A 20,248-nucleotide genomic window follows, 5' to 3' on the forward strand; every position below is an offset into this window, starting at 1 on the left:
CCCTTCGCTGTTTCGGAAGTGTGTTTCCTCGAAATGTTGTTCTACGGTACGCTCCTCTGCAGTCATCTTGTTGGTTACGTATCCTGCTTCGAGCTCCCAGAATCTTGTCAAAGTTCGATTGATGTCTTCTTGGGTCGTGTTCATTTGGCAGATTCTCCTTCTGCGCGAAGTCGCCTGTACTGTCTTTACGGGTCCGCTGACAACCCACCCAAACGTCGTCTCAGCTAATACAGGAAAATCACTACCTATCTTCAGACGCCCTTGTCTCAGCACGTCATAAAAGACCTCAGCGCCAATTATCATGTCGACCTCGTCAGGAATATTAAATGACGGATCCGCCAGCTCAATACCAGCAGGGAGAGGCCACGAATGGGTATCTATCTTACCTGAAGGAAGTTCAGTGATGGCAGGGGTGACCAGGAAGTCGAGAACAGCAAAAAACTTGCCGTCCCTAGATGATACCTTGGTTTGGATGATCTGGTTGGTGCTCGTTGTCATTCCGTTAAGACCGCAAATCGCAATCGGTGGGTCTATAACCGACGGCTTGATGTTCAGTTTCTCCGCCAGCTTCTTCGTTATCAGGTTCGACTCCGAACAACAATCCAGCAACGCTCTACATGTTGTAGTCACATTACCGGATCCACTCACTAGTACTTTCGCCGTTGACAGGAAAATCTGCTTCGTCGTCATCTTCGATTGTGTACAGCAGGTTACCGTACGTGCCTCCACCGGATTTCCGCTGTCGGGTTCGATCTTCGTTTCTTGCGCTGGATTCTTCGGATGGCTGCTGTCGTTCGGCTTCTTTGGATCTTCAACTCGTTCGTTGTGTAGATAGCTGTGGTGCCGCTTGCTACAGGTCTTGCACTGCTTGTCCGTCTTACAGTCCATTGTGCGATGCCCGGCGCGGAGGCAGTTAAAGCACAGGCCCGCCCTTTTTACCTTCTCGAAGCGTTCGGGGATTGATAGTTTCTTGAAACTTTCACATTTATAGATATTGTGAGAGCCTGAGCAACATGGACAAGTATCTTTGTTGGTCTGCACAAAGACCTTTTGCTGCTTCGATTTCGCAACTGGCTGCGTTTGGCTCGGTTGCGCATGACTGGAAAGTTTCTGAAGAACACGACTACGATCCTTCAAAAAATCAATCAACTCGTCGTAACTTGGTTGATCATCACGGGACAACGAGGATTCCCATTGCTTCCTAGTCTCTCTATCCAGTCGTTTGTTGATGATATTGATTAACATCATTTCCGATAATCCTTCCACTGGAAGATCATGGTTTTTCAACGCATCGACGTGCTTACTGCAGGACTCAACCAATTTTCGCAACTCTTCTCCATTCTCTTTTGTGATTTTCGGAAGGTTGAAGAGCGCATCGATATGCGTATCTATGATCAAGCGTTGATCCTCGTAGGCATCTTCTAACATGCGCCAGGTGGAATCATAATCATTATTATTAATAATGTCCTGATCTATCTTACCCGACGCTTCTCCTATCAACGAATTTTTGAGGTGATATAACTTGATTGCCTGTGATTCATTTGGGTAGCGATTCATCACTGTGTGAAACATGCTTTTGAATGCGTACCAATTTTCCAACTTCCCATCGAACGTTGGGAGTGGTACCTGCAGGTGTGGCACACTGTTTACCACTTGAGGCCGTGGTTAAAGCCCGGAAGCATTGGCATTTTGCGGCAACACCTCACTGGCCATAGGCTTCTGCTGGTTGGCAATCATCGTTTGCACGTCAACGTAAAGCTGACCGTGTAGTACTTCAAAGTTAAGATATTTTTGTTTGGACTCACCTCGTTTTTCCCTAGGGAGTAGTGCAAGAAGCTCGTTATGCACTGAGTCAAACTCATCGTATGCTCGTTGAATTGTTTGCAGCTGAAGGTGAAGGTAATGGACGTTGTTTGCTGCCTCCGTTTTGATCGAATCCTGGATCCGAAGCAGCTTTTCGATTATTAGATCTTGACGATCCACAATATTTTCAATAGCACGATCCATTTCCGCCTTTTCCCTCTTATCACGTTCAACTTGTTTCTGATGAGCAACACTGAGCGTTGGATCCTGTCGCCTTTGACCTGCAGCGTTGACAGCAGCGAGCATAGGTAACTGATTCGCCACCTCAGCCGCCAGTAGCAACTGGTCCGATACCCCAGTGGCTGGTGTTTCACCTTCGTCACTACCTTTCTCCGGGAACTGCAGATTCTTCTTTGTAATTTCGGGCTTCTTCACTTTTGGTGTATCACTTTCATTTTCTTTTTGTATAGCACTCTTCGTTAATTTTTGATTCTTCTTTTTTCCAGTCATTTTTCGGTTATGCAGTCAAGTTTCGATTTTCACTTCACTTTTGTTTTCTTGGGTTGGTTATCAACCTCACTTTTTATTCGGGAAGCATCGCGCTTCGTCGTCACCGTTTACATAACCCCACTTTTTCTTCGAAAGCTCATCCGACAATCACAATTTCGAAAAGCTTTCAAGCTTTTGCCTTTGCCGACTTGGCCACAATCAACCATAACCTAACTTTTCTTCCGGAAAGCCGTGGGCTTTCGCACTCGGTGGCAGAGCACTATCTGCGCAATTATCACACTTGGCAAAGCTGCCAATCTCCCAATTCACTTCCCAAATGTTGGGTTTTCACAGGAAAATTTCCGTTTTCCGCATTATAGCGGATCGAATCACTTTTTCTTGGCCGAAAATATTCACAAAGGCTCGGCCTTGGGCTCGACCATTTGTGAACATGTCTTTGCACGCACGCCGCTATGGCATACAGCAATCATTTGCTACGCCATTTTGCACGCGGCAACACCCGGTGCAAATTCACTAAATTCCACTCCCGATCGGTAACGAATCCGTTTTAAACCACCGCGAAATCGCGAGCTGTCCACATCCGGTTCCGATAGGACCAAAAAATGTTCCGGGGAAAATGGTTTCGTGGTCTGGGACAGCGATTTCTTCGGTTAAGCGAGACGAAAACACGAACGCGTTCAATCGGTACAACGTTTATTACTCAACTAATTCAGGGTACAAAGTTTGTTCGTTTTTCAGGTAATGCAAACAGAGGAAAAAGTTACACTGAAAGAAATGTGGACTGTATTTCAAAATTACCCAATCAATAACAAAATGAGTTTTCATTTTGTATGACTTAGGTGTTAACATAACAAAAATGATAACAAAATAATGTACTGGAATATCTAATTGAAAACAGAATGAGTTCTCATTGATAAAAAATTGATATCTCATTTTGTAATCCGCATTTTACGACTTGATATCATACGCAGTTCTCAGGAGGTTATTAAATCCATAGGGTAATAACTACAAAATAATATCAAATTTAGTATTCATTTTGATATTTCATTAGGCATTAATTTACATGAATAAGTAAATATTTAAATGAGATTTTATTTTAACTTCGTAAGGATCTTGTGATTGAAAACGTGTTTTGTTTGATACGATATCATCAGGATATGGCACCCGGGACGATCTACTTTTGGTAGAAATGCAATATATTCTTTGTTTTTAAACATTTTACCCTGGATTTTTTTTACAGTCAAAGGGAATAGTTGTGCAGGATTTCGTGGAGTACTTCCTGGAATAAATCTCGAAGGAAATCCTGGAGAAATCTTTGGAGTGTTTTCTCGAGGAAAATTCCTAGAGGAATTCATGTTCCTGAAGGAATTACTGGAGTACTTGCTGGACGAATTTCTGGAATATATCCTGGAGGTTTTCCTGGACGGATTCTTGGAGAAGTTCTTAGCAGAAGTTTTGGATGAACACCAGGAGAAATTTGCTGGAGAATTTTTTTGGAGAAATTCCTGATGGGATTCTTGGAGGAATTCTGGGCAGAAGTCGCGGAGTAGTTCCTAGAGAATTACCTGAAAGAATTCTCGGAGGAATCCCTGGGGTTGAAAAAATCCTTGGACATATTCCTGGCGAAATACCTGAAGGGATTCTTGGCAGTAGTTCAAGACTTGAAGTAACCCCTGGTGAAATTCTTGGGGAAGGCCCTGTAAGATTTTTAGAGGAATTCCTGGAGGGATTCTTGAAATAATTCTAGGCAGATGTCTTGGAGGAATTCCTGGATGAATTCTTGAAGATATTCCTTGGGGAATTCTTGGAGGACTTCCTGGTGGAGTTCCAAGAAAAATTTATTAAGGAATACCTGAAAGAGTTCCTGGAAGAATTTCTGGAGTAATTCCCGAAGGAATTTCTTGAGGAATTTCGGGAGGAATTTTTGTCGTAATTCCTCAACAGTTTTCGGAGGTATTTCTGAGGAAATCCCTGAAGGAATTCTCGGACGAACTCTTAGAGCTATCTCAGGAGTTTTTTTTTTTTGGTGAATTATTAAAGGTTTCCTGAAGAAGCATAGGGGTGTTCATAGAAGAATTTGTGGAGGAATTTTTGAAAAACTTTTCAATAAATTCCCTGGAAGAACTCCACGAAGAATTCCTGATGAAGTTCCTGGAGGATTTCCTGAAGTAATTTCTGTTGGAATTCCTTGAAAAATTTATTTACGAATTCCTGGAAAAATGTCTAGAAATGCCTGAAAATAATCTCGGATGAACCCCTAGAGTAATTTTTGGACGATTTTCTAGAGGTTTCAGGATAAATTCTTCGAGGATTTTCTAGAGAAATTACTTGAGAGCTTCTTGGAAAAAAATCATAGAGGAATTCCTGGTGAAACTCTTGGAGGATTTTTTGGACAATTTCTCTGCAGAAGTCTAAGAGTAATTGTTAGAAGAATTCATAGAGGGATTCTTTGAGGAATTGGGTTTTTAAATTAAGAAAAATGTATTGATTTTTTGATTTTTTATAAAAGAGCACCTTTTTCTGAACCTGATTTTTTCAGATTTTTAGAACTTCATTTTGGTATGTAAAATCGATTTCGAAGAGATTTTTCGAAATCACCTTTTGACAGCTGGCCAACTGCTTGACAGCTCCGCCCAGTACAAAATGCGACGAGGGGTGATTCGACAAATCGCTCCCATACAAACGTCAAATTGATTTTTAAATAGGTTCCCGGGCACCAAAATTCATGAAAATTTGGATTTCGGCTCAGTTTTGCATGCAGATTCTGAATATGGACTTATCTCAACACCGCTAAAGAAGCCAATTCTTGGCAGAGTTTTTAGAGTGATATTTTTTTTTTTTTGAGATTTTACCCCTGAGGGCATTCATCTCACTTAGAGTGATATCTGGAGAAATTCCTGGAGGGATTCTTGTAGGAATTTCTGGTAGAATACTTGGAGGAGCTCCTGGAAGAATTTTCGAGGAATTTCTTTAAAAAATCCTAAAAGAATTCTTACAGGATTTCTTGGAGGAATACCTGGGAAGATTATTTGAGGAATTCTTTGCGAAAGTCTTGGAAGAATTCCTGAAGGATTTTTTGGAGGAACTACACCGATAAAGTAAAGAGATTCAGTAGAGCTTATGGAGCTTGAAGGTCTTAATTCCAGAATAATTTGGATGACGTAAATCACCAAGTGAATGTTGCTAAGTTATCAGAATTGGGTTGTTTAGTGAATAAAATATTGCTATTTTCTATAGCCTAATCGAAAGAGCTCATTTTTCTGAATATGACGTGAATTTATTGGATTCCAATTCCTTTGTTTTGATGGTTAATGTAACAAAACAGTTTTTATTTTCGTGGATAGAATGACAGTTCAATCGATAAAATGACAGTTCGACACGAACAAAAAAATTTCCCCATACAACTTTTAAATGAATTTTAAAAATAGTTCCCGGACTCCAAAAATTATGAAATTTTGGATTTCGACTAATTTTTGGGCGGAGAATCGGATTATGAAATAATCTGGATACCCCTAAAGAACCCAATTGCACTTTTTGGCTCTAAGAGTAGCGAAGATTATAGGTATTCGGCGAACATTCGCTACAATAAAAATATCATAAACAGGCTTATTCTGCGCGGCGTGTGAGGTGAGACGGACGGTTTCGTCTCACTTGACGTGAGATGACTAATATAAATCAAATGGGGCGAGTCGACTTTTGTCACTTTTGACAGGTCCATTGGACCCCAGGCGCCTTTCAGAGCTCGTCTTTGATGGAACACACTCAGCAAGGTGACGAAACTGAGGCCATGAAGGTATCCCTTTTAGGGTTAATGGACATTTACTCACTCATTTATATCAAAGTGTGAGAAAAATTGTAGCACTGTGGAACTCTCGTTATTTCCATATGAAAGTGCGAATGGTGCGGTTTTGAAAGACAATTCCCACCGTCTTGAGCCAATTTTAAAATATACTGCCGTGTGCAGCATAGTTGTCCCATGTTCCAAAACAGCAAACAAAGAAAAACGCGTTTTAAGTTTCAGCATTGTTTCCATCTCTACGGACAAGTGTAATAAAAACACAAAATGAATCCACCATCATAGCGTTAGAATTGGTATTTATCATTGAAGTTTGAACAAAAAGTTTCATAAACATACAATTTACTTTGATTATTTGAAGAAAAACTCTAGTGAGACTGTTATGCCGATAAATCTAGCAATTTTCGGGATTTTCTCGGCATAAACTGTCCCATGTCATGTGAGATGTTCAGCATAAGCTGTCCCATGTTGTAATTTTCATCATAAGCTGTCCCATGTCGAGTTTTGCAGCATAAGCTGTCCCATGTTGAATTTTACAAATGATATCAGGATTTCCGGAAAATGTTCAGGATTCCCTCAGAGATGCTCGGACAGCTTTTTATGCGTATAAACTGAACATGATATAGCTTTTGAGAAAAAATAAATGAACATGGGACAGCTTATGCTGCAAAATTGAACATGGGGCTGCATATGCTGCAAAATGGAACATGGGACAACTTATGATGACAAAACTGAACATGGGACAAATTGACTTGATGTTGTTTTCATGGAGTTTCCGAACAAAGTATACTAATCGAGAGTAGATTCTGAAAGTATATGCGAAAATAGACCTTTTGATGATCAAAAGTCAAAATCGCCAAAAAGTAACATGGGACAACTATGCTGCACACGGCAGAGAACTGGAAATAATTACCCTGTTGTTCAAATCTCAAAAATATTTGACAACATGTTTAGATATAGGGTGACCACTCATCTCGGTAAATGAAATTCCCGGTTATTTCTCGGCTTTTCCCGGTTTTTCAAGAGCTGTTTCCCGGTTTTAAAGAAACTTATTTATATGGTAAAATCGAAACACTGACATTTCTATTTTCAATTTTCTCATTTTTCTGAATTTGGTATGTGGTATGGAGAAACAGTTAATTTTACGGGCACCATTGCAAAAGATCCAACAATATAAAAATTGCCATCCATCATAAACATCCCGATTGAATTAGACTATCAGCTTAATGAAGCGCGTTCTAGGAGATTAATAATGTATGGCGGCTGTAAAAAAAAATAGAAATTATCATATATTTTTTTTAATTATCAAACATTAACATAATTTTAAAAACCATTACTGTTTAATGTTATGCTCTATGCTTCAACCCTTGAACTGTTCAACGCTCAAAATGCTATAAAATCATATGAAGGCGATTTTGTCGTACTAGAAATTTATGTATAATGTGAAAGTAATTTAACTTCAGAAGAATCACGAACAGAAAGAAAACTCAATCATTTCTTACTATCAGAGGCGATTGACCTCTGTTGTTAAAGCATCTATGACAGAAAAACAAATTCAACTAAGACCACATTTACTGCCTATGATCGTATAATTGTCCTATATGAATAGGAAACCCAGCAAAGATGGGACTGATATGCGATCATGGGCAGTTTAGTAAAGAACTCATATTTTCTCTACTCCTAACAACTTAGATTCAAGGATAGGATTTCCTTAACACCCTATGAGTTCTTAACACCTCCTTCTACGATACTAAAGGGCCGATTTCTTCACCCTGGCTTAGGCGTTAAGCCAGGTTTAACTATATGGGTAAGCCTTGCTTACGAGTTAAGCCGAGGTGAAGAAATCCGGCCTAAAATTCAGAAGAACTTACATCAATGTATTAGCATGACTATTACCCAGAATGATCAAATTGTAAATTTTGTCAATAGAGTACAGTAGTACAGTACAGTATTGAGGTAGATTAAACATTGTAAATATAATTATTTAATTCTCATGAAACATGTTAAACCTGCTTTTGAAATCAAATCTTATTATCATTGAGTTTTTGAAATGATAACAAAATAATATCTCAATTTGATATTAAATAAAAAAAATTGGAATGAAAACTTGTTTTGATTTCATTGTGTTATCAATAACAAAATTAGTTATCAATTTGTTATAGGTTTGTTCTCATTCCCTGCTCGGGAAGGTCATGCAGATAGAAGCAACCCAGGTGACCGTGCGGCTCGGGTCGTGATGGATGCATGAGTGCAGTGTGTGTGGGGTGCGCTACCCTGTAGGTGCAGTTGAGTCCGGGTTGGAGTGGAAAGAGACCCTTCTCTAACCTAGATCGGTTTCGGTTGTACGGGCGGGGTAGTGTTTGTCTTATTTGTGACGTGTTATGCGTGACTTGCGGCTCGAGTTGCGTGGTTACTCGGGAAGTATTGTGCTCTGCAATCTACATTTTGGTTTTAAGGTGAAGCTATAGCTGGGCTGTGCCTCGGATTTGTTGGGCGCAAGTCGGGAGAGCTGGTGGCGGTTTGTGCTGGGGGGTTTCCTCGATTGGTTATTTACTGGTGGTGGCCAGTCGATCGGGGCCCATATAGCCGAGGCGGTAAAAGCACGGGTATTCAGCATGACCATGCTGAGGGTGACGGGTTCGATTCCCGGTCGGTCCAGGATCTTTTCGTAAAGGAAATTTCCTTGACTTCCTTGGGCATAGAGTATCTTCGTGCCTGCCACACGATATACACATGCAAAATGGTCATTGGCAGAGGAAGCTCTCAGTTAAAAACTGTGGAAGTGCTCATAGAACACTAAGCTGAGAAGCAGGCTTTGTCCCATTGAGGACGTTACGCCAAGAAGAGGAGAGGAGGAGGCCAGTCGATCGACTGTTCGCGCAGCCTGTCATTTGGTTCTTGGGGTTTGTGTTCTCGACGTTCGGGGCGTTGCTTCATTGTATCTTCGCTTTACAGTCATGACCCGCTGGTTGGGGGCTTAATAGTTGGGTGACTTTTTAGTTGGGGCCCCGTTAGTTGAGCTGTCAGCCAACTAAAAAGTACCTGGATGTCATAATTCAATGTCAAACTGAAAATGACAACACTGAACGGCGGCTTGCGGTGAAAATTACTATTCTGAGGGTCAATTTAAATGCACAACGGCACTAAATTTGTGCAGACTGAATTTCGTTTTAATTCAACAGAATTATGTTTTCAATTTTACCATGGACTGGATTTTCAATTAAAAAAAGTTTCTGTTGGCAACCGGATTCGAACCAAGAACCTTGACATCACCAGGCTCGCACGCTACCACTCAGCTATCGAACCGGTTGATGTGAGAATAAACATAACGCACTCAAGAAGCGTTGGTGGGTCGATGATCATGTTTTGCCATGGTAAATTTAAAAACATTTTTATGCTTGTCATTACTGCAAGGCTCCTTTCAGTGAACCAATCTGTAATTCCGAGGGGCGAGCTAATGAGTTTTTGGTTTCTTAAACTTTACTGATAATCGAAAAGAATTTATATTTCATATTTCTTAAAAAAAGAAAGAATATGTACCATTACTTCGAAACAAATGCAAAACATCGGCAATCTTTATTTTGTCGATCGTTGAAAGCGTTTTGTGCTTGCTTTTGGTCCGGGCGGTTTCATAAACATCTATATTTTCACTTCACCGACTAAAAATGAGTGAAAATAATTATTTCTCGCATTGGCCATATATGTATCTTGCTCTGAATGTGAAACAAATTGAAAAATTTTCCTTTTTGATTTCAACCTAAACATGATTTAAAAAAACAATGAGCACGCCCCTTGTGCTGCTGTCACTTCACCCAACTAGCGAATCGAATTCGTTGGTTGGGTGGAGGTTGTGGCTCAACGAGCGGGTTCCGACTGTAATACTAATATTCGTTGTTTGATTAACTGACTATTATGTACAGGCGCTAAACTCATTCTATTTCATAGATTGCCAGATTTAACCCTCTACTTCCCATGGTTGCTATAGAGCACCATCGATTTTCGACGAACTCGAGACAAACGAAATCAGATGAATATGATGCAATAGTTTTTAGAATATGATTGTAATCTCATTATGTAAACCCAATTTCAAACTACTTGTTTCAATAGTGGAACTATTGATAAACAATCAGAATACCGTTGATTTACAATTAAATTTTTTTTCGTTGATTTCGGAAAATTTGGCCGATTTGCAATAACTTTTGTTCAAGCACTTTCTGCGGAAACGCTTTCTTGGCATAGAAAAAGTTGTTCAAAGTCGTGGGAAGGGAAGGGTTAAGGGTAATGGTTCAATAGCGTGTTAGCAATCAGAGTTGATTAGAATGAGTTGGCGCCTATAATACACCAACACTAACACACACACACACACACACCAATACTTACACGCACACATGCACCTACAACTAGCTGTAAAAGACCAGTGGGCGGGACAATGGTGCCTACCACAGATAACAGATGTTTATCCTAGAACAAATTTTAAATCAAAACGTACGTAAAAACGATAAAAACCATATTCTTTGTTCACTGCTTCCATCTATGGAACGAACTGCTGTAGTAATTGCTATCTGACAGGGACTACTTTCGCTTGTCATTTGCACTCAAGCGTTAAGAATGCGATCGTTGCGCCATCTCTAAATAGTTGCTAATTAGATTTCCTTATCGAAACGACGAGATTTTCAGCCCGAGGCTGGTTCATCTCCAAGCCTAGACAATACTGATTGAAAGACCCCCTGAGCGAGGCCCTGTTCGAAAGTGGATACGTCCGTAAAAACAAGAATGAGGGTGCATATTGTTACTGAAGAAAATGCTTTCTTTCCTAAATCAATTCACCAAAGTCTCTTGAACACAGAGTCAGTCATTTTGTATTGAACAATTATCAAGAAACATTTTAATACAAATAGGAATCAGTTTTAAATATTGTACAGAAAGCTTACCCATCTAAAATAAACCGAAAAATAAAAGTTATACCTTCGTCACCTCGCTTCGGTGGTGACTAGAACATAAACTCCAAATCCGGAATATCCACCTCCTGCAGATTGAACAGGAAGCTGGCTGGGAAGCCATCTTTTACCGTGGCTCTGTTCGACTTCGCCACCTCTGGTCGGGGAATTTCCAGCTCCGGCAGTTCCAACGGTTCTACCTTCAGCGGCTTCATGGGCTTTATTTCCCGCTTGTACGTGGCGCCATGGTAATCGATCATCTGCTCCAGCAGGTCCTCTCGTAGACAAGCTTCCTTGCCCCAACTGTATTCGGCATCCAGGGGGCTGAAAATGGGGAAGAGCGGGGCTGCAACATTTTGTCTTTTGTTGCCAGTCGGTTGGGTAACGGTGCTTTCGGACAATTTCTTCCGCGAAATGGACGAAGCAACGGGTTTCTGCTGCTGAAGAGATTTCTTGAGAGCGGATGCACCTTCGGACGATTGTTTTCCGGCGGTGAAATTGGGCCGCTTCGATGCGCTGCTATTAGTCAAATCTTTTAGGGCACTTTTGAACGGGGCTCGGGAGGCATTTTTGCCCGGCAAAGGCGTTTCTGAAATAATATAAGGCCAATAAACTTACATGATCCAAAATAAATACCGACTGTCGACTAACTGCCAATGTGGGAGTTTTCGTTGATGTTCCGTTGCTCGAGAATGTTGAACGCTCGCTTCGTGGCCATCCTGAATTTTACAGAATGTCTTGATCTGGCAAAATCTGGCTCGGCTGGCTACGATTGAACTTCTGAATAATGTAAATTTTTGATTCACTTTTCTTTTTATAAAAAAATCTTTTGAATTTTAATCTTTTGTGTAGCATTTAGCACTGCTGCAGGCTGCAGATGTTTTGTTTGGGCGCACAATCGGGATATGACAGACAAACGATGCAAACGATAAACGTTTTTTACTTGACCACCCTTAACTTTTTTCAACCAAATTTGTTAATGAAACCCGTCATTCAATATCGATCGCATTATACATCATTATTCAAATAAATATTTGCCTTTGAAAAAATATGGATGGTGAAACTTTTTTCCCGTTCTGGAGAGATTTTATTTGATTTTTAAAAATAAATAAAATCACTTATTAGGTATTTAATGCTTGCTTTTTGAATGATATTCGTCTCAGAGCACACGTTGATAGACTTTAGCGTGTTTGTGCTCCCAGTAGTGAGTAGGCGAAACTAATAACAATGACATTTCGTCCTCTTGTGGTGGATAGCTGAATCTCGAGATAGTACACAATAAAATTAAAATACTTCAAACCTCTATATTTTGGGATAAATTTATTTTTTTTTGTTAAGGAAACCGACATTGGGTGACTTTGGGTATTGACTGGTTTGCTGAATATCATACACTGAGAGACTGAAGTACTCTTTAAAGAGTACTTTTTCACCCATTTCGAGAGTAACTAGGTGAACTCATAAAAAGAGTAAACGGCATTTACTCTTAAAAGGGTAAACCGCTTGTACGTCAAATCAACGAGTGAATTTTACCCTTTTTCTAGAACGATTTGAAATTTGAAAAGAGTACAATTTACCCTTTTTTATCATTTTATGCGGACTTAGATTTTTGAACTTTTAAAATTATCAATCAAATAAAAAACAACACTAATTATATTTTGTAAATGTGCAATATTTATTCATTAATGAATTAAACTTTAATTCTTAATGACTAATGGTCATACTTTCGGCATCTGGTCTTTGGTCGATAAAATGTTGACTCCAAATTTGATCACTGAGCCCAAGGCTGAGCCGGTCCAGAACCACGAACATCCTAATAAAATGAAAAATCCTTAATCAATTCGTCACTTTCAGACATAATTTAATTTCGTTGCAATTACCCGAAAAAATCGTCAAACTTATCAGAATCACAAACATCAGTCTTGTGCGACTGGATGCGCCATGAAACTGTTCAACACATTTTTCACCCATTGAAGAGTAATCGGTCGGATCTATGAGTAGGGCAAAATTTACCCATTTCAAGAAATTGACAAGTACCCTTTATTTTGACAGCTCCATATACAAGCAAAAAAAGGGTACTTTTAACTCCTTAAAGGGTAATGCCGGTTTCGCAGTGTACACCGCGCGGCCTTTGCAATGTTCCAAACGCGCATTTGCACGAAATTCCACGCGGCAAATCCTCTTGGAAAGGAAAGCCGCACTTGAGCAAACGCCGCAATGTTATCTCCCATAAGAATGGAGTAAAAGGGGAGCGAAAAACGCGGCTGTTCATTTCCAAAGGGATTTGCCGCGTGTACTTTTGGGCAAATGCACTAATATCATCAGCAGGTTCATTCGAGGCTAAGCGGGTCAAAAATGCCCGAAAAATGATGGAAAAGCTTTCAAGCAAGTTCTGCTGGTGTTGCTGAAGCAGATGCGTAGGGTAATTCATGTATTTTGGACAAGCTGATGACAACGTTGGAAAAATTATTCTTTAAATTTGTTAAAACCAATAATATTCTGCAAAGTTAGGACTGTATCGGACTAAGGACTGTATCGGAGATTAACTATAAACGTTCAAGATACCCTATCTCGAATCGGGGTTGGTCTTTTTATTCCGGTTCTTCTACTAAATCTTTACAAATATAGGGTGACAATGGGTATCCACTTATCCGCGAGCGATAATGGCGGCGGCGAGCACAAATAACCGATTCGAATTTTGACGTTTCTTGGGGATCGTAATCGGTTGGCGCCATCGAACGGTGGGTAAAGGGGTGAGGAGGAGAATGAAACTGTTTTGACTTTCCCCCAAGAAACGTCAAAATCCGAACCGATTGGTTATGCCTACCGCCGCCATTGCCGCTCGTGGATAAGTGGATACTGCCATGTGCACTGCACATAGTTGTCCCATGTAAATAGGGATTTTTATAGATACATTATACCATCCTTACCAGCTGCTTCGAAGTTTTAGAGCTGATGAATGAAATCGTTAACTTCCCTTCACGTGGGAGCAGTTTCATTTCCGTTCTCTGCTATCAACTTATCCGCGAGCGGTAATGGCGGCGGCGGGCACAAATAACCGATTCTAATTTTGACGTTTCTTGGGGATCGCAATCGGTTGGCGCCATCAAACGGTGGGTGAAGGGGAGAGGAGGAGAATGAAACTATTTTGACTTTCCCCCAAGAAACGTCAAAATCCGAACCGGTTGGATATGCCCGCCGCCGCCATTACCGCTCGCGGATAAGTGGATTATCGGCAGGTTTGTTCTCTTCGTCATGGAAGGGTTTTCTCAGCCAAATTGCCTGAAACTTGACCATATGATTCAGCCAAATTGGGAAGGGTTTGAAACCAACTCTGAGTTCAATAGGTTTCAAAAAACCCCCAAAGACGAAGAGAGCAAAACGGCCGAGAATAGGTAATTTCCCCTAGTTAAGTTTAGAACAGCTTGAAGAAATGTAGAAAATGTGTAGTATTATTGAAAATATGGTTCTATGAGTACACCACACAAAATAGTAATCTGTACAAAATGCAATATTTTTATTTTTTTTAACGTTTCAAAAATTTGTAGCGAGAAAAATGTGTACGGGGAAAAATCCGGAAAATAATGATTATTACTAGCAGTTATGTACACATAACATAGTACTCAATACCGACTTTAAATTTTTTTTAATTTTGGATAGAAAAACCTCCATCATGTAGAAAATGGTCCTAAACACCTAAAACACCTACTTTTTGGTCGAACTTTGACGCTCTGTTTTAAATATCTTCAGAGATTATAAAATTCCGTTCTCTGGTAAAACTACCTGTTCATACATACATACATACATTTATTTGTTCAACATCATTAAGACAACAATCTTCATCTTAAGACATAATCAACAATAGTACGCCACAATACTCGGTTTGTGGCTGCTGCTCTCCATCCTCGGTCGCGCCCAGCGTAACCTTCGCCGTTACTTTACACTGTTATCACGTTTACCGCATTTATCAGAAAAGCGCCTCTACCGGCACTCTAGCAAAAACGCAGCTGATTGCTTCCTATTGTAGAAATATGTGTTGTCAAATAAGTAGATATGCAGACATGCAGCTAATACTCGCTTTTGAGAGAATTCAACGCTGTTTTTGCGGAAAATTTTCAAAAAGCTCCTCGAAACATTTTCAAATCCTATAAACAAAAAATCTTGAAATGTCAGCGAGTTTTAATGATTCAGTTGACATTCTGAACTTGTATTTCAATATTTTTGATATTTCTCAATTAGGCTGACACAAATTTTGATTTTCTCTTATGTCACCGCGCCCTCGGAAAATTTTGGTCGAAATTCAACATTTTGAGGAGGGACACCAATAAATTATTCAAGAAATTTTTAAATTTTAAGGTGAAATTAGAGTTGCACAGAAAATTTCTTAACAAATCCGATGAGTTTATAGATTTTGCCGAATTGTTTGGGTATTTCTTCGTCAAATACATTTATTATTTATTGTCCTCCCCCTTAGCGAGCCAACGAGTATTGTGACAAAAGAAGAAAATGAGATTTGTTCCGGCCTAATTTAAAAATCGCCCCCTTATTTAGTATTTTCGCCCCCCAAATTTGGTATTTCAAATTTTCGCCCCCTTCGGTCTGATTTTCGCCCCCTGGGGGGCGATATCGCCCACTTTGGAAATCACCGATGTAAACAAACAAAACATATTATGTTTAACAAAAACTTCATCGAAAACAAGTATTGAAAGACAGACTGGAAATGTTACTCATATATGACTTATGAAACATACTGAACATGTCATCATGGTACACATGTTTGCATATATACTGCAGAAACCCTCAATATGACTTCATAAGAATCAATATGTTTCGACAGAACTTAACCAAAACAAGTATTGGAAGTAAGACTGAAAATATTACTCTAATACGACTTATTAAACATATTGAGTCTGTTGAGGTGTAGAGGACATATCCTATAGTTCGTTCGTTATGTGGGTTGTCGATTTCGTGTAAATTTTTGTGAAAATGTGCTTCTACGTCGTACAAACTCGGAAAACAAAGAAATTAAAACCGATTTTAACTTTAGTGCCGTCAAAATGGGTGAAAAACAATGTAGTGTATTGGCCCCCGAACAATTTAATAACGCTGACGAAAAACAAAAATTCATTACCGGATGCAACAACCTGGAAGCAGCAGAAATGCAAAGTATTTGGCTAAGCGACTGCTTTCGATAGAGCAGAGGACACTATGCAAAAATTGGAAGCGCTGACAGATTCTGAGGATGCTGTTGATATGCCAATGGGGACGTTTAATATCAAGTATATTAAGGGGAATATAACTTCTGTTGATTTGGAATAGTAGTAAATCCGTTACTTTCATTGAATGGTAACTTCAGGATTATTGACATTTGTTACTTTTTGGGGTTGACCAAGTCGCAGATAAAACTCAATCAGACTTGTCATATTGCGACAAAATAAACGTTATTAGAACATATCCAATAACATTGATAACAACATAACAATTTTGTTTGAGAAGACAAAATATTTACTCAAATACGACTTTTTAATAAGAGATCATTAAAGACTTTTTTGGAAGTTTTTGGAATCATGAATATGACTTATACACGACAACATTTGTTTTGAAAAACTTTGAAACAACTGATATAGGACAAAATGATTAGTTTAAGACTTCTGATTATGTTTTCGGTGTTACTTGGGATGTAGCCTTAGCTCACGATAGTAGACACCAGCACCAGCTTGACCTTTGAGAAGGAAGCCATTAGTGTAACATAATGATGTCAATCAGATAAGAGGTCTTGGATCTAACACTGTGCAATGCTGCAATCTTTGAAAAGATCACAAACTGGCACGTGTCAGATGAGATTTCTCCTCCGGTAGCTGTTCGGTTTCCCAGATCCTGACTATCAGCCGATGCAGACAGGTGGCGTGGCCAACTTTTCTGGGCCCATCTTGATGAGTTCAGCTGCGATACCACCCTTATCAGCAGCTTTGTTGGTTTTGAGCTAGTGAATGGCATCCTTAAGGTGAAACGGGACGCCGTGTTATTTTTCCTATCTTGCCTCTCTAACAATTTGCCTCGCGATTTTGAAGATGGTAATCTCGAGTTCTATCGCACTGAAGATGCTGAAAAACAATCAGCATATGCACTGCAAGTGAGCATACACAGTGATAGGTTTTTGTTGCAAAATATGAAGTAGAATCTGAGATTACCATCTTAGTAGCAACAGAGCAATGGCGGATATTTCCCCGACCGTCCCGTCCGCCCTTAACATCCCTCAGCGTGGGAGTTGGTTCATTTCCGTCTTTCGCTGCACTGGTGTCGTCGTTTCCTCCGTCGCCGTGGGCTCCCGTTCCTACGTTCTCGACGCCGTTCAGGTGCTGATTCCACCTTTCAATCACCTCACGTCCGTCCGTCAAGAGGCCTCCGTCTTTATCCCTGCATATTTCGGCTCGCGGCACGAAGCCGTTGCGGGATGCGTTAAGCTTCTGATAGAACTTCCGTGTTTCTTGGGAACGGCACAGCAGTTCCATTTCTTCACACTCCGCTTCTTCCAGGCGGCGCTTTTTCTCCCGAAAGAGGCGGGTCTGCTGTTTCCGCTTCTGCTGTAACGTTCCACGTTCTGTCGGGTCCCTTGCTGCAGTATTACCGCCCTCGCTGCGTTCTTCTCCGCAAAAACCTTTTCTGCACTCTTCGTCGAATCATTCGTTCCGTCGATTCCGTTGCACGTATCCGATGGTTTTTTCGGCTGCGTCGTTGACGGCTGCTTTCACTGTACTCCAGCAGTCCTCTAGAGGGGCCTCGTCGAGCTCGCCCTCGTCTGGCAACGCGCCCTTGAGGTTCTGCGCGTATGCTGAGGCGGCATCTGGTTGTTTCAGTCTAGGTTGTACCCTTGCGGTCGCCGGTACCGTACTTTGTTGATGACGGAGAGTTTTGGGCGCAGTTTGACCATCACCAGATATTGGTCGGAGTCGATGTTGGCGCCACGATAGGTCCCGACGTCGATAATGTTTTTCCTTATTACCACAGTTGATTTATTCTGCCATTTTAAGCCCGTTGATCCCATATATTTAACACAAACTATACAATATCTACCTAATCCTGCAAACCCAACATGAAATACAATCTATAAAAAAAACACTACAGTTTCTCGACAAATGCACAAATTAAAAATAATGTTGGGATAATTGTAACTAAACGGTTACATCTGTTAAAAAAAGTGTTTCCTAAACATGTCCGTCTTACCTCCACCCCCCTACTGCCAACAGTACATATTAGTAATGCCCTAGAGAATAAAAGAGCTGTTATTTAGAAAAAAAAATAAATAAATAAATAAAGGCGTCAACATATTTTAATGAGTTTCAGCTCATGAATTTCAAATATTAAAATTAATAATCAATATATAGCATTAGCTTGAGTTTAATAGTTCAAGAAACAACTGGTTTCTGATATTCGCTTGGTTCTCAGTCAAACAACCGTAATGGAAAACATCAATCGGCCCATGCAGTGCACTATGATTTATATAACGACTGTTCTGGATTAAACCGTGTTAATTTATTGATTCCCGAAACACAACAATTTTACAAGCCCCCGGCATGGCTCTGGTGCGTGATAAAAATATGACACTGCAATAGTGAGCTCTCAGTCAGAACATCAGAGCCTCTTTTTTCGTCCACTATCAGTCCGAGCATGGCACCAGTGAAAAAATACAGAAAGCCTGAATGCGAAAACGAGCGAAGCAAAAATAATAAAAATTAAAACTATAACATCCATAAAAATGGATAAATCATAAAAGAATCGTGTAAATACAGCAGATTATTGAAGGCTGTCATTTACACCACTGCATTCGCACGCAGCATCCACTGGGGGGCGGCTGCCAAGGATTGTCGATTCGGGCTGGATTTAAATGTGGCGCTCGCCGAAAATGCGCGAGAAATTTGTTATGCCAGGAATTATCACCGAAAAGGGTAGATTATGACAGCTCCTACTTGGGGATAACGATACAGTGCGACAACAAATGTAAAAATGTTGCTCATAACCATTCAATTTATGAACACCGATATTTCAAGCTCAGAAAAGATAAATCGAATGTCTTTAGCTTTTCACGTTTGCCACCGGAAAGCTGATAAATAGTAATCAATTTATTGTTCCCAGTGCACCGCACCGGCATCCACAGCAGTCAGTGCCGTATGGCCATGGGCGACAGATTTGCAATCTTCCATTAGAAAATTTCACACGCTCGGAATCGCGAGGCACGTGATATTTTCACATGTGCCAAAAACACTATACACAAAAGTCGAGCCAAGGATCATACTCGTGCTCAAAATGTCTAACCCGTACCTCATCCACTTCAGAGCGGCGTAGCTTATAGGAGGAAAGGGAAGAGCAATGCGCCATCATTGGAAACATTGAAGCAGTGCACAGTGGGTTGGTTGTAAAATAAAAATTCCTCTATTTAGGTACATGTAATTCTATATATTTTTTTCCTTAGATACACTTACTACTACAGGTATGAAGCTACTCTATCACCAAGGAAGTCAAGGACATTTTTATATTAACTAAAAAATCCTGGTGCGCCCTTAGAACCGAATCCGCCGCCCTCAACATAGTGTGGCTGCGTTTATTGTTTCGGTATCAGCCCTTCCTTAGATACACACTTATTATCATTTCATAATATCATTGTGGTGAGCTCGTTCGTACCAGTAATATGTAATGTTTGTCGCCGAATCCAGTTATTTAGCTCATAGTCAACCGTAAACGAGCATTGAGAGTAAGGGAAGCTCATCCCACAAACTTTGCTCGTCCAGTCCACCCACACGCGCTGCACGCCACGCCGTGAAGAATCATCAAAATGAAAAACTACCCTCGAAATGAAGCGTCGATTTTTTTTCTCCACTCGCGTTCTCGTCACGACTACTGCTAGCTGATGGCGACGAGGACGTTTAGGAGCTGCTGTATAGCCACCGATGAAGTATAGCTACAGATATAGCTTTCAAAGCCACGCAAGTGCTGCTACCGAAAGAAGATGAGCCACGAACGGACGGGAAACGGTGGCAAACAATGCTCTTCTTCTCATTTCGCATACATACATCACATTTTTGAAGTGCGAAAGGCAACTCAAACGATTGAGCACTGCGTCGGATATTTTCCTTAACGAAATTATAACTCAAAGACTGTTTGTGGGATTTGAATATTGTCCGCAAAAATGTTTCAGAATAGTTTAAGG

At 40.3% G+C, this 20,248-nt stretch overlaps 1 protein-coding gene and 1 long non-coding RNA gene across 2 annotated transcripts in view; one reads left to right on the forward strand and one right to left on the reverse strand.

Moving 5' to 3' along the window:
- Positions 1-20,248, forward strand: part of LOC134287899 (uncharacterized) — a 327,459-nt gene that overhangs the window by 191,054 nt on the left and 116,157 nt on the right. The gene's annotated exons all lie outside the window — the stretch shown is intronic.
- LOC109621977 (uncharacterized) lies at positions 10,944-11,948 on the reverse strand. Its single transcript, XM_020076177.3, has 2 exons — positions 11,698-11,948; positions 10,944-11,635 (listed from the first exon to the last, which is right to left on the reverse strand). The coding sequence occupies exons 1-2, from the start codon at positions 11,762-11,764 to the stop codon at positions 11,100-11,102; spliced, it is 603 nt and encodes a 200-aa protein (XP_019931736.2). The 5' UTR covers positions 11,765-11,948; the 3' UTR covers positions 10,944-11,099.

Source organism: Aedes albopictus, chromosome 2 (genome assembly GCF_035046485.1).
Source record: "Aedes albopictus strain Foshan chromosome 2, AalbF5, whole genome shotgun sequence".
Classification (NCBI taxonomy): Eukaryota; Metazoa; Arthropoda; class Insecta; order Diptera; family Culicidae; genus Aedes; species Aedes albopictus.

What these genes read in the sequence shown, in the direction of transcription:
- LOC109621977 (XM_020076177.3), bottom strand. Translation starts at nt 11,764, where the DNA reads ATGGCCACGAAGCGAGCGTTCAACATTCTCGAGCAACGGAACATCAAC. An exon ending in CGAAAACTCCCACATTGGCA is followed by an intron (nt 11,636 to 11,697) that starts GTTAGTCGACAG and finishes ATATTATTTCAG; the next exon opens with AAACGCCTTTGCCGGGCAAA.